This window comes from Panulirus ornatus, chromosome 73 (genome assembly GCF_036320965.1).
Source record: "Panulirus ornatus isolate Po-2019 chromosome 73, ASM3632096v1, whole genome shotgun sequence".
NCBI classification, from domain to species: Eukaryota; Metazoa; Arthropoda; class Malacostraca; order Decapoda; family Palinuridae; genus Panulirus; species Panulirus ornatus.
The window spans coordinates 922,592-937,093 of record NC_092296.1 but is presented as its reverse complement, the minus strand read 5'-3'; the positions used below and the strand labels follow the sequence as shown (position 1 = coordinate 937,093).

The 14,502-nt window shown below is 40.7% G+C and overlaps 1 protein-coding gene across 5 annotated transcripts in view; it reads left to right on the top strand.

Annotated features, from left to right (window-relative positions):
- The window catches only part of LOC139748348 (uncharacterized), a 32,494-nt gene extending 18,336 nt beyond the window's left edge, over window positions 1-14,158 (top strand). For 4 of the 5 annotated variants that reach the window (XM_071661420.1, XM_071661421.1, XM_071661422.1 and 1 more), the window contains exons 12-15: window positions 255-495; window positions 7,459-7,672; window positions 10,101-10,227; window positions 13,893-14,158. In XM_071661420.1, coding sequence (XP_071517521.1) covers window positions 255-495; window positions 7,459-7,672; window positions 10,101-10,227; window positions 13,893-14,087 — 777 coding nt within the window. In that variant the 3' untranslated portion in view covers window positions 14,088-14,158. The remainder of the gene's footprint in view (window positions 1-254; window positions 496-7,458; window positions 7,673-10,100; window positions 10,228-13,892) is intronic. The other variant, XR_011712641.1, reaches the window with a different exon arrangement.
- The last annotated feature ends 344 nt before the right edge of the window (window positions 14,159-14,502 follow it).

The following is a 14,502-nucleotide window of genomic DNA, read 5'->3' as shown; positions in this document are numbered from 1 at the left end:
AGGGAACACTGTACTATTTTCAGAATGCAATTAATGCTGTTTTCACTATTTACCTTATAGTCACTACTTTCAGGATTATCCTTTCTTAATATACCAAGGGTTGTAATTGTATCCATACCCAAATTTAAGATTCTTCTCCAAGTAGACTTATTTAGCATCAGAATGCAAAAGAAATTGACGATGAAAATAGGTGAATATCTGGCAGCATTACAAAAGTCACATATTGGAGATTCATTTACCTCTTTGACTTTCAGGCTCTTCAGGAGTTTGGTATGATACAAGATGGTGATCATGTTTTAGTCTGCTTATCTGGTGGAAAGGATTCTCTCTCTCTTCTGCACACGCTCCGACAGTATCAATTTTATACCAAAGCTAGGGGGATCAAATTTACCCTAGGTGCAGTAACAGTGGATCCAATGAGTGCATCATATGACCCAAGGCCACTCGTCCCTTATCTGGCAAGCCTAGGTGTTCCTTACTTTTATGAACAACAGGGTAGGTGCTCTAAGTGAAGAAGATAATTTCAACTGAGGCAAATATGAATGTATAACTTGACAGAAACAAGGTAGTTGTACAGTGGTTTTGTAAGACCAGTGAATTATTTAATGTAGGCTTATTTGAAAGATTCCAAACTATACTGACAGAGTGATAACTAAACTAACCCCCAAAGACTGAATGCTTTATAGCTTCCAGATTCAACTTATGTTTTGTAGAAGCGTGCCTCAAAACATGCACTTGTGTTTACTTATACTTAAAAACAAAACTTTTCCTTTATCTTGGTAGAAAGGATAATAATTGTTCTTACCCTTTCAGCTTCTGTATCGTCCTTTTGCTTAGACTTGTACTCTTTTCATAGTCTTTGGACTTTTACTCAACTCTCATTTCCTTTCCTTAATTGCTATCTCTCTATCTGTTCATCTTTATCTCTAATGTCCGTTCCATACGTCACCTCCTCAAGGGGGGGTGGTCATAGCAAAAGAGTATAACTCCAGTGCCACCTTCTTAACCTTTAGTGCCTCACCCTCAACAGGACACTGTCAGAAGGGAACTTTAGTGGAGTTTCCATAAACTCCTACCTAATTTTCGTCCTGACTACTTCTACCTATTATAACAACCTACTTCTACCTAATGCTTCTGCCTGATGTTTATAAATAGCTATATTTACTTTTTCTTTCTTTCTTTCTTTCAAACTATTCGCCATTTCCCGCATTAGCAAGGTAGTGTTAAGAACAAAGGACTGGGCCTTTGAGGGAATACCCTCACCTGGCCCAATTCTCTGTTCCTTCTTTTGGAAAAAAAAAAAAAAATTTAATCACTGTTACCCATGTCTGCAAGGTAGCACCAGGAAACAAACAAGGAATGACCCATACACATATGTATACATAAATTCCCAAATATGCATATATACATATACTTTCTCCCCTATCCTTGGGGATAGGGGAGAAAGAATACTTCCCACGCATTCCTCACATGTCGTAGAAGGCGACTAAAGGGGACGGGAGCGGGGGGCGGGAAACCCTCCCCTCCTTGTATTTTAACCTTCTAAAAGGGGAAACAGAAGAAGGAGTCACGCGGGGAGGGCTCATCCTCCTCGAAGGCTCATATTGGGGTGTCTAAATGTGTGTGGATCTAACCAAGATGAGAAAAAAAGAGAGATAAGTAGTATGTTTGAGGAAAGGAACCTGGATGTTTTGGCTCAGAGTGAAACGAAGCTCAAGGGTAAAGGGGAAGAGTGGTTTGGGAGTGTCTTGGGATTAAAGTCAGGGGTTAGTGAGAGGACAAGAGCAAGGGAAGGAGTAGGACTACTCCTGAAAGAGGAGTGGCGGGACTATGTGACAGAGTGTAAGAAAGTAAACTAGATTGATATGGGTAAAACTGGAAGTGGATGGAGAGAGATGGGTGATTATTGGTGCATATGCTCCTGGGCATGAGAAGAAAGATCATGAGAGGCAAGTGTTTTGGGAGCAGCTGAGAGAGTGTGTTAGTAGTTTTGATGCACGAGACCGGGTTATAGTGATGGGTGATTTGAATGCAAAGGTGAGTAACGTGGCAGTTGAGGGAATAATTGGTGTACATGGGGTGTTCAGTGTTGTAAATGGAAATGGTGAGGAGCTTGTGGATTTATGTGCTGAAAAAGGATTGGTGATTGGGAATACCTGGTTTAAAAAGAGATATACATAAGTATACATATGTAAGTAGGAGAGATGGCCAGAGAGCATTATTGGATTACACATTAATTGATAGGTGCACGAAAAAGAGACTTTTGAATGTTAATGTGCTGAGAGGTGCAACTGGAGGGATGTCTGATCATTATCTTGTGGAGGCGAAAGTGAAGATTTGTAGAGGTATTCAGTAAAGAAGAATGTTGGGGTGAAGAGAGTGGTGAGAGTAAGTGAGCTTGGGAAGGAGACTTGTGTGAGGAGGTACCAGGAGAGAATGAGTACTGAATGGAAAAAGGTGAGAACAAAGGAGGTAAGGGGAGTGGGGGAGGAATGGAATGTATTTAGGGAAGCAGTGATGGCTTGCGTAAAAGTTGCTAGTGGCATGAGAAGCATGGGAGATGGGTAGATGAGAAAGGGTAGTGAGTGGTGGGATGAAGAAGTAAGATTATTAGTGAATGAGAAGAGAGAGGCATTTGGACGATTTTTGCAGGGAAATAATGCAAATGACTGGGAGATGTATAAAAGAAAGAGGCAGGAGGTCAAGAGAAAGGTGCAAGAGGTGAAAAAGAGGGCAAATGAGAGTTAGGGTGAGAGAGTATCATTAAATTTTAGGGAGAATAAAAAGGTGTTTTGGAAGGAGGTAAATAAAGTGCATAAGACAAGGGAGCAAATGGGAACTTCAGTGAAGGGGGCTAATGGGGAGGTGATAACAAGTAGTGGTGATGTGAGAAGGAGATGGGGTGAGTATTTTGAAGGTTTGTTGAATGTGTTTGATGATAGAGTGGCAGATATAGGGTGTTTTGGTCGAGGTGGTGTGCAAAGTGAGAGGGTTAGGGAAAATGATTTGGTAAACAGAGAAGAGGTAGTAAAAGCTTTGCGAAAGATGAAAGCCGGCAAGGCAGAGGTTTGGATGGTATTGCAGTGGAATTTACTAAAAAAGGGAGTGACTGTATTGTTGACTGGTTGGTAAGGTTATTTAATGTATGTATGACTCATGGTGAGGTGCCTGAGGATTGGCGGAATGCTTGCATAGTGCCATTGTACAAAGGCAAAGGGGATGAGAGTGAGTGCTCAAATTACAGAGGTATAAGTTTGTTGAGTATTCCTGGTAAATTATATGGGAGGGTATTGATTGAGAGGGTGAAGGCAGGTACACAGCATCAGATTGGGGAAGAGCAGTGTGGCTTCAGAAGTGGTAGAGGATGTGTGGATCAGGTGTTTGCTTTGAAGAATGTATGTGAGAAATACTTAGAAAAGCAAATGGATTTGTATGTAGCATTTATGGATCTGGAGAAGGTATATGATAGAGTTGATAGAGATGCTCTGTGGAAGGTACTAAGAATATATGGTGTGGGAGGCAAGGTGTTAGAAGCAGTGAAAAGTTTTTATCGAGGATGTAAGGCATGTGTACATGTAGGAAGAAAGGAAAGTGATCGGTTCTCAGTGAATGTAGGTTTGCAGCAGGGGTGTGTGATGTCTCCATGGCTGTTTAATTTGTTTATGGATGGGGTTGTTAGGGAGGTGAATGCAAGAGTTTTGGAAAGAGGGGCAAGTATGCAGTCTTTTGTGGATGAGAGAGCTTGGGAAGTGAGTCAGTTGTTGTTCGCTGATGATACAACGCTGGTGGCTGATTAGGGTGAGAAACTGCAGAAGCTGGTGACTGAGTTTGGTAAAGTGTGTGAAAGAAGAAAGTTAAGAGTAAATGTGAATAAGAGCAAGGTTATTAGGTACAGTAGTGTTGAGGGACAAGTCAACTGGGAGGTAAGTTTGAATGGAGAAAAACTGGAGGAAGTGAAGTGTTTTAGATATCTGGGAGTGGATTTGGCAGCAGATGGGACCATGGAAATGGAAGTGAATCATAGGGTGGGGGAGGGGACGAAAGTTCTGGGAGCGTTGAAGAATGTGTGGTAGTCAAGAACATTATCACGGAAGCAAAAATGAGTATGTTTGAAGGAATAGAGGTTCCAACTATGTTATATGGTTGCGAGGCGTGGGCTATAGATAGAGTTGTGCAGAGGACGGTGGATGTGCTGGAAATGAGATGTTTGAGGACAATATGTGGTGTGAGATGGTTTGATCGAGTAAGTAATAATAGGGTAGGAGAGATGTGTGGTAATAAAAAGAGTGTGGTTGAGAGAGCAGAAGAGGGTGTTTTGAAATGGTTTGGTCACATGGAGAGAATGAGTGAGGAAAGATTGACCAAGAGGATATATGTGTCAGAGGTGGAGGGAACGAGAAGTGGGAGACCAAATTGGAGATGGAAAGATGGGGTGAAAAAGATTTTGAGTGATCGGGGCCTGAACATGAAGGAGGGTGAAATGCGTGCAAGGAATAGAGTGAATTGGAACGATGTGGTATACTGGGGTCAACGTGCTGTCAATGGATTGAACCACGGCATGTGAATTGTCTGGGGTAAACCATGGAAAGTTCTGTGGGGCCTGGATGTGGAAAGGGAGCTGTGGTTTGGGTGCATTATTCCATGACAGCTAGAGACTAAGTGTGAACATATGTGGCCTTTGTTGTCTTTTCCTAGTGCTACCTCGCACACATTTGGGGGGAGGGGGTTGTTATTTCATGTGTGTTGGGGTGGCGATGGGAATGAATAAAGACAGACAGTATGAATTATGTACATGTGTATATATGTATACGTCTGTGTTTGTATACATATGTATACGTTGAGATGTATAGGTATGTATATTTGCGTTTGTGGACATGTATGTGGGTGGGTTGAGCCATTTCTTTCGTCTGTATCCTTGCACTACCTCGCTAACGCGAGAGACAGCGACAAAGCAAAATAATTAAATAAATAGAATAAATGAAGAGGGCAAATGAGAGTTGGGGTGAGAGAGTATCATTTAATTTTAGGGAGAATAAAATAAAGAGGGCAAATGAGAGTTGGGGTGAGAGAGTATCATTAAATTTTAGGGAGAATAAAAAGATGTTTTGGAAGGAGGTAAATAAAGTGCATAAGACAGGGGAGCAAATGGGAACTTCAGTGAAGGGGGCTAATGGGGAGGTGATAAGTAGTGGTGATGTGAGAAGGAGATGGAGTGAGTATTTTGAAGGTTTGTTGAATATGTTTGATGATAGAGTGGCAGATATTGGGTGTTTTGGTCGAGGTGGTGTGCAAAGTGAGAGTGTTAGGGAAAATGATTTGGTAAACAGAGAAGAGGTAGTAAAAGCTTTGCGGAAGATGAAAGCTGGCAAGGCAGCAGGTTTGGATGGTATTGTAGTGGAATTTATTAAAAAAGGGGGCGACTGTAATCTTGACTGCTTGGTAAGGTTATTTAATGTATGTGTGATTCATGGTGAGGTGTCTGAGGATTGGCGGAATGCTTGCATAGTGCCATTGTACAAAGGCAAAGGGGATAAGAGTGAGTGCTCATATTACAGAGGTATAAGTTTGTTGAGTATTCCTTGTAAATTATATGAGAGGGTATTGATTGAGAGGTTGAAGGCATGTACAGAGCATCAGATTGGGAAAGAGCAGTGTGGTTTCAGAAGTGGTAGAGGATGTGTGGATCAGGTGTTTGCTTTGAAGAATGTATGTGAGAAATACTTAGAAAACAAATGGATTTGTATGTAGCATTTATGGATCTGGAGAAGGCATATGATAAGAGTTGATAGAGATGCTCTGTGGAGGGTATTAAGAATATATGGTGTGGGAGGCAAGTTGTTAGAAGCAGTGAAAAGTTTTTATGGAGGATGTAAGGCATGTGTACGTGTAGGAAGAGAGGAAAGTGATTGGTTCTCAGTGAATGTAGGTTTGCAGCAGGGGTGTGTGATGTCTCCATGGTTGTTTAATTTGTTTATGGATGGGGTTGTTAGGGAGGTGAATGCAAGAGTTTTGGAAAGAGGGGCAAGTATGCAGTCTGTTGTGGATGAGAGAGCTTGGGAAGTGAGTCAGTTGTTGTTCGCTGATGATACAGCGCTGGTGGCTGATTCATGTGAGAAACTGCAGAAGCTGGTGACTGAGTTTGGTAAAGTGTGTGAGAGAAGAAAGTTAAAGAGTAAATGTGAATAAGAGCAAGGTTATTAGGTACAGTAGTGTTGAGGGTCAAGTCAATTGGGAGGTAAGTTTGAATGGAGAAAAACTGGAGGAAGTAAAGTGTTTTAGATATCTGGGAGTGAATCTGGCAGCGGATGGAACCATGGAAGCGGAAGTGAATCATAGGGTGGGGGAGGGGGCGAAAATTCTGGGAGCCTTGAAGAATGTTTGGAAGTCAAGAACATTATCTCGGAAAGCAAAAATGGGTACGGTTCCAACAATGTTGTATGGCTGCAAGGCATGGGCTTTGGATAGAGTTGTGCGCAGGAGGGTGGATGTGCTGGAAATGAGATGTTTGAGGACAATATGTGGTGTGAGGTGGTTTGATCAAGTAAGTAATGTAAGGGTAAGAGAGATGTGTGGAAATAAAAAGAGTGTGGTTGAGAGAGCAGAAGAGGGTGTTTTGAAATGGTTTGGTCACATGGAGGGAATGAATGAGGAAAGATTGACCAAGAGGATACATGTGTCAGAGGTGGAGGGAATGAGGAGGAGTGGGAGACCAAATTGGAGGTGGAAAGATGGAGTGAAAAAGATTTTGAGTGATCGGGGCCTGAACATGCAGGAGGGTGAAAGGCGGGCAAGGAATAGAGTGAATTGGAACGATGTGGTATACCGGGGTCGACATGCTGTCAATGGATTGAACCAGGGCATGTGAAGCGTCTGGGGTAAACCATGGAAAGTTCTGTGGGGCCTGGATGTGGAAAGGGAGCTGTGGTTTCGGTGCATTATTACATGACAGCTAGAGACGGTGAGTGTGAATGAATGGGGCCTTTGTTGTCTTTTCCTAGCGCTACCTCGCACACATGAGGGGGGAGGGGGTTGTTATTCCATGTGTGGCGAGGTGGCGATGGGAAAAAATAAAGGCAGACAGTATGAATTATGTACATGTGTATATATGTATATGTCTGTGTGTGTATATATATGTGTACATTGAGATGTATAGGTATGTATATTTGCGTGTGTGGACGTGTATGTATATACATGTGTATATGGGTGGGTTGGGCCATTCTTTCATCTGTTTCCTTGCGGTACCTCGCTAACATGGGAGACAGCGACAAAGCAAAATAAATAAATATATAAATAACGTAGGGTAAATCACACCGAAGTATGGAAAGTTCTTGGTACTGTGTATTGTAAATGCACCAAAGAAACAGACCGAAATTTTTTATTCTGTTCAGTTCAGTATATGTTACAGCTAAGTAGAAAGCATAGATAAGAATATGAGTACTGAATTAATTTGTGTTTCAGATATCTTAAGGCAGGCTGCAGATTTGGAAAACTTGAACTCTATCTGCAGCTTTTGCTCAAGAATGAAGCGTGGCAGAATCTATTCTGCTGCCCGACGTGAGGGATACAATGTTTTAGCATTTGGGCAACATCTAGATGATTTAGCAGAGAGTTTCATGATGTCTGTGTTTCACAATGGAAGACTGTGCACAATGAAGGCTCATTATAAAGTAAAGTGAGTGGTTGGAATTCCTAATGGCACTGCTGTAGGACTTCTTTACTTCTTTTTTTTTTCTCTGAATAGATTCCTCACTCTAATTGTAATCTTGGCTGATAATTAGCTTTTCTGATTCACAGTGATTTTATTTTTCTCAGCATTCCTATATATTTGGTGCAAAGAACATCTTTCCACAAACAGGCAGGTAGTAGGCCATGCCTAGCATGATTTATTTTGATAACCACAGTATGAGATGTGTGATACATATCAGTACTTAACTGTTCAACTGCAAACCACACCTTTAACTTATTGAATATTTATTGATAATTATTTATTTTTATTTATTATACTTTGTCGCTGTCTCCCACATTAGCGAGGTAGCGCAAGGAAACAGACGAAAGAATGGCTGAACCCACTCACATACACATGTATATACATACACGTCCACACTCAGCCCATATACGTATCTATACATCTCAATGTATACATATATATACACACAGACATATATATACACATGTACATAATTCATACTGTCTACCCTTATTCATTCCCATTGCCACCCGCTACACATGAAATGGAAACCCTCTCCCCCTGCATGTGCACGAGGTAGCGCTAGGGAAAGGCAACAAAGGCCACATTCGTTCACACTCAGTCTCTAGCTGTCATGTATAATGCACCGAAACCACAGCTCCCTTTCCACATCCAGGCCCCACAAAACTTTCCATGGTTTACCCCAGACTTCACATGCTCTGGTTCAATCCACTGACAGCACGTCGACCCCGGTATACCACATCGTTTCAATTCACTCTATTCCTTGCACGCCTTTCACCCTCCTTCATGTTCAGGCCCTGATCACTCAAAATCTTTTTCACTCCATCTTTCCACCTCCAATTTGGTCTCCCACTTCTCCTCGTTCCCTCCACCTCTGACACATATATCCTCTTGGTCAATCTTTCCTCACTCATTCTCTCCATGTGACCAATCCATTTCAAAACACCCTCTTCTGCTCTCTCAACCACACTCTTTTTATTACCACACATCTCTCTTACCCTTTTATTACTTACTCGATCAAACCACTTCACACCACATATTGTGACACCACAAACATCTCATTTCCAGCACATCCTCCCTCCTCCACACAACTCTATCTATAGCCCAAGCCTCGCAACCATATAACATTGTTGGAACCACTGTTCCCTCAAACATACCCATTTTTGGTTTCCAAGATAATGTTCTCGACTTCCACACATTTTTCAACGCTACGAACTTTCGCCCCCCTCCCCCACACTATGATTCACTTCTGCTTCCATGGTTCCATCCGCTGGCAAATCTACTCCCAGATATCTAAAACACGTCACTTCCTCCAGTTTTTCTCCATTCAAACTTACCTCCCAATTGACTTGTCCCTCAACCCTACTGGACCTAATAACCTTGCTCTTATTCACATTTACTCTCAGCTTTCTTCTTTTTCACACTTTACCAAACTCCGTCACCAGCTTCTGCAGTTTCTCACCCTAATCAGCCACCAGCGTTGTATCATCAGCGAACAACTGACTCACTTCCCAAGCTCTGTCATCCACAACAGACTGCATATTTGCCCCTCTTTCCAAAACTCTTTCATTCACCTCCCTAACAACCCCATCCATAAACAAATTAAACAACCATGGAGACATCACACACCCCTGCCCTAAACCAACGTTCACTGAGAACCAATCACTTTCCTCTCTTCCTACAATTACACATGCCTTACATCCTCAGTAAAAACATTTCACTGCTTCTGACAACTTACATCCCACCATATATTCTTAATGCTTTCCACAGAGCATCTCTATCAACTCTATCATATGCCTTCTCCAGATCCATAAATGCTACATACAAATCCATTTGCTTTTCTAAGTATTTCTTAGATACATTTTTTTTTTTTTTTTTTTTTTTTTCAAAAGAAGGAACAGAGAATTGGGCCAGGTGAGGGTATTCCCTCAAAGGCCCAGTCCTCTGTTCTTAACGCTACCTCGCTAATGCGGGAAATGGCGAATAGTTTGAAAGAAAAGAAAAGAAAGATTTATCAAAGCAAACACCTGAGCCACACATCCTCTACCACTTCTGAAACCACACTACTCCTCCACAGTCTGATGCTCTGTACATGCCTTCACCCTCTCAATCAATACCCTCAGTGAATTTGTTTTAAATGAATCCATTTTTAGGGAGGGAAATGTGTACATGTATTTAGGAATCTGATTCCTTTTTAAAGCACCTCTAACCTTCGACAGAATATTAGATATGAGTGTGCTGTAATGTGTACATACTCTTAACACATGAATGAAGGAGAACAGAAAACATTCTATTGAGGTATGGTTAAGTCCAAAATTTAGGAAGGAGGGATTCCTACAAAATTCATCTGGAGGTATAATGTTTGATTAGTACTTATTCCTCATGGTTCTAGGGAAGGTGATCTTCGAGTTATTCGTCCTTTTGTGTATGTACGAGAAAAAGAGTTGAGAAGATTTGCCGAGTCCAGGAAGCTCCCAGTTATTCCTGAGAATTGTCCTGCATGCTTTGAGGCACCAAAGGTAAGAGAACTTCATATATATTTTGAGATTATTTGGAAAATGCTGATTTGTTTTAGGTACATACAGCTATTTTTTGCTGAAAACAAGGACAACCATATTGTTTTTTCATTTTCCAAGGTATACACTAGGATATATATGGGGGTCAGCCTCCCTGAGAAAGAAGCAAGTTTTTGTCTCTCATCTGTTGCTCCTTTGCTCAAGTTTTTGTTATCTTCCATTGACCAGCTCCTTTAAAACTAGGATGAAACTCTAGGACAGTGATACTTTCTGCAGTATATAGGCCAGAGTTAATTTTGTAGGTACTAGTCCAAAATCTCTCAAATGGACAAGATGGGTTCTTTGTTGTGTGTGGACTTTCATTTTGTGCACCACCTTCCCATTGATAGTTTTTTCTGAAACTATAGAACCATGATATATGTCCCAAAATACAGTTTGGTTCAAATTTTTAGGGTGTGGCCTGTAGGATCCCTGAAGGATGGGGTCAATTTTTGTCTGTCTTCTTTGGATGTTAGGTTTTCATGCTTTAACTTTTGAGTGGTGAGGGTAAGAGGAAGGAGCATGTGGAAAAGTTTATAAGTTGTAGCTTGGATGTGCTGGGGATTGGGGAAATCCATATCTTTGGGCAGGGTGTGTGGAGTGATAATGGAAATGATGAATATAAGTTATAGGAGGGCATGGAAGGAGAAGTATATGGATGGGAATGAGTGAAAATTAATTATCAGGGAAGAGGGAAAGAAGGATGTGCAGTTCTGCTATCACTAGTGTGGGAGGGTGTTATAAAGCATGGATGGAATGGATCAAGAATGGTGTGGGTGAAAAGAAAGATTGGGATTGTGAAATATGCATTGGTATATGTACATATATTTGCCTGTAAATATGAAGACTGTATGAGGCAAGGATGAAATGAAACTTTTTAGGAGAAATTTGAATGACTGTACAAAAAGGTTGAATGTGAAAGTGGAAGTGATGAACTTGATGAGATAGTTGGTAAATTTGGAGTGCCTGGAGTATATGAGAATGGAAGTTATCTTGTGGATATTTATGCTGAGAGGGATATATTCCATGCAAATGCCTCTTTTCAGCACAAGATGATTCACGGATATACATGGAAAAGAAGAGCAAAAGACTTTGATTGACTGTATGGTAGTGGATGAAAGATTGAGAAAGGCCATGCTCCGATGCTTGAGTTGTGAGAAGATTCTTTGGAAACTGACCATTTCGCATTTCTTGTGGGGATAAGGATCAGGGAAAAGTGGAAATGTGATAAGGAAGATTGGAGGGTAAAAAGTGTTGGCAAGCAGGAAGATGAATCAGAAAAAATGCAAGGAGGAATATGATAGAAAGGTAACTTAAACCGTAGATGGAAGTGCAGTGAATGTAGAGATGCAGTCATGTGTGAAGAGGTGCTGAAAATGTTCAGACAAATACTGTTAAGGGATGTAAATTAGTAGTTGGATGCAAGGTCATGAGATGTAGGAATAAAAAGGGCAGTGCATGCTGGACAGAAGAGATTAGAAATGCTGTGGAAGAGAAGAAAAAGGCATATGGTAGATTCCTCAATAGGAATGTACCAGTGGAAGTTCAGCAAAGGAGGAGGGAAGAATATAAAGAATATAAAAGTGGAGTGATAAGAAGCTGATAGAGGAAAGCAAAGAAAGAGTAGATGAAGATTTTGGAAGTTAGGTAAAAAGTTTTGGGATAATAAAAAACTATACTGGAAGGAGGTGAAAAAGGAAAGAGGTGGATGTAAGAGTGGAAGTATTAATGTGAGAAGGAAGGATAGTTGCTCAATCAAAAGGAGGAAGTGAAAGGAAGATGGAAAGATGTAGAAGGGGAGGCAGAAGATATTACATGCATGGGTATGGAGGATGGAATGAAAATGATACAAGTGCAAGGACTTATAGTAAAAAGGGAGGTAAGAAGGGCAATATCAGGAAAAGTGTATGCCAGAATGTTGATTGATAGAGTGACTGAATTGAGTGAATGCAGAATAAGTGAAGAGCAAGGGGGTTTTAGGTAAGGTATAGGATGTATGGATCAAATTTTTGTGGTAAAGATGACTCTGGAAAAGTATGTAGCAAAAGGTAAGAAGTTGTATGCAGCTTTTATGCATCTGGAGAAAGAGTACAAAAGCCGAGTGGAATGCTTTATTGGATGTGTTACGGATATATGGGGTAGGGGAACAACTGCTGGATGGTGTGAAAGAGGAGCAAGTGCATGTGTAAGAGTGGATGGAGAGTTGAGAAAGTTTCAGTAAACATGTAGGTGTGAGGCAGGGCTGTTTGATGTTGCCATAGTTAATACATATATGGATGGAGTGATAAGAGAGATGAAAGCAAAACTAGGGAAAAGGGGTGCAGAGATGGAGTGTGGCTGATAGATATGGTGGCTAATGGCAAGCCTGTTTATGGATCATACTGCGTTGTTTGCAGAGAGTGAAGAGGAGTTGGAGAAAGTTGTAATTGTGTTTTAGGATGTGTATAAGCATAAGCTGTTGAGGGTAAATGCAAAAAAATTAATATGTTTGAAAGGAAATAAAGTGGAAGTATAGATTTTGGAAAACGATATAGAGTGAAAGAAGTGTGCTAAACTCTGCTTTGGATATGAGGGGGAGAAAGACTGGAAGAGGTGAGAATTTAAGTATTTAGGAGCTGTCTTAGATAAATTTGATTACATGGAAGCAGAGATAAGGGAGGGAGCAGTACAAGGTAGAAGAGTCACTAGGTCCCTTAATGGAATAATGAAGGGTAGAGGGGTAAGTGTGGAAGTGAAGAGAGGGTTAAGAGACAGCATAGTCCTCCCAACTATGACCTGTGCAACCGAAACATGGACATGGAATGAGTCGCAGAGGTCAAGAATCCATGCCGTGGAAATGAGCTGTTCGAGAAGAGCATGTGGTGTGACTCCAGGGAATGGAGAAAGAAATGAATGGATGTATGAAAGAAGTGGTATGATATGGAATGCAATTGGTGTGAATTATGGAGTGGTAGAATGAGTGAAACGCAATACTTTGAGGTGGTCTGGGCATGTGCAAAGAATGCAAGACTTAAGAGTTTACAAGGAGATTTATAATAGTACTGTTGAAGGGTTGGTGTGAGAGGAAGACCACTCTGACATGGGCAAATAGGGTGGAAGAATACTAGAGGGAGAGAAATATTGGAAGAATGCATGGAATGGTGTATGTGAGGGAGCCATGTAAGGACTACTCTCTCCCTTATCTCTCCTATATTACCAAACTTACCCTTAAGACACCTACATACTTAATTCTCTCACATCCTCCATTCTTCCACACACATACACAATATATGTAAGACAATTTAGTACACTTTCTTCTCTCTATAAAGGGTTTTGAAAAATTATACTTTCACTGTTTCCTTTCAAACACCATTACTTTACTTTTACTCACATTTATCTTCATTTAATTCATCAAATTAAAATCTCTCTCTTAAGGAAAAAAGCAAGGAAACATAAAAACTACATGGTCACAAGCACAAAAATAGGAACTCAATTGTACAGTCCACACTATCAGATTAGTAAGAAAGCCATTTCAAAGTACGTGAGCACTTAGAGTATTCAGCTTTTAATACAGGAAATGACTTGTGCACTATAGATACTAAATATTTAGTGTGATGTGTGTAATAATATTTTTTTTAACCATGTACTAGGAACGTCATCGTGTGAAACAAATGTTGGCTCAACAAGAGGTGTTGTTTCCTGGACTGTTTTGGTCACTGCGGACAGCTCTGCATCCAGTAATGGCAATACATCAGACAGGGATGGAGAATGCCTTGTTTGGTAAAAATAGAGCACAAGAAAGTAATGCAATACTAAGCAGCAAAGAAGATGAATGGCACACATGAAATGTATGGAAAACTGGAAAATGTCATGATACATTTTGTTGTATTCTTACGAAATAAAGCACTGTACTTAATTTGGTTTATTTTTTAGTATCTTTTAAGTACGGCAAGGGGCTTGAAGAAGTGGTATGGATAGGAATGAGCAAAAATTATCTGGGGAAAAGGAAAAGAAAGATGTGCAATTTGCTATTGCCAAGAGTATAGGAGGGTGTCACAGAGCATGGATGGAATGGATCAAGACTAGTGTGGGTGAAAGGAAAGGCTGGAATTGTGAAGTATGCTTGTGTATATGGGCCTGTGAATGTGAAGACTTACAATATAAGGATGAAATGAAGCATTTTGAGAGAAATTTGCGTGACTGTACATATGGTTTTGAGAATGTGAGAAATGTGGTCGTAATGGGTAATATGAATGTGAA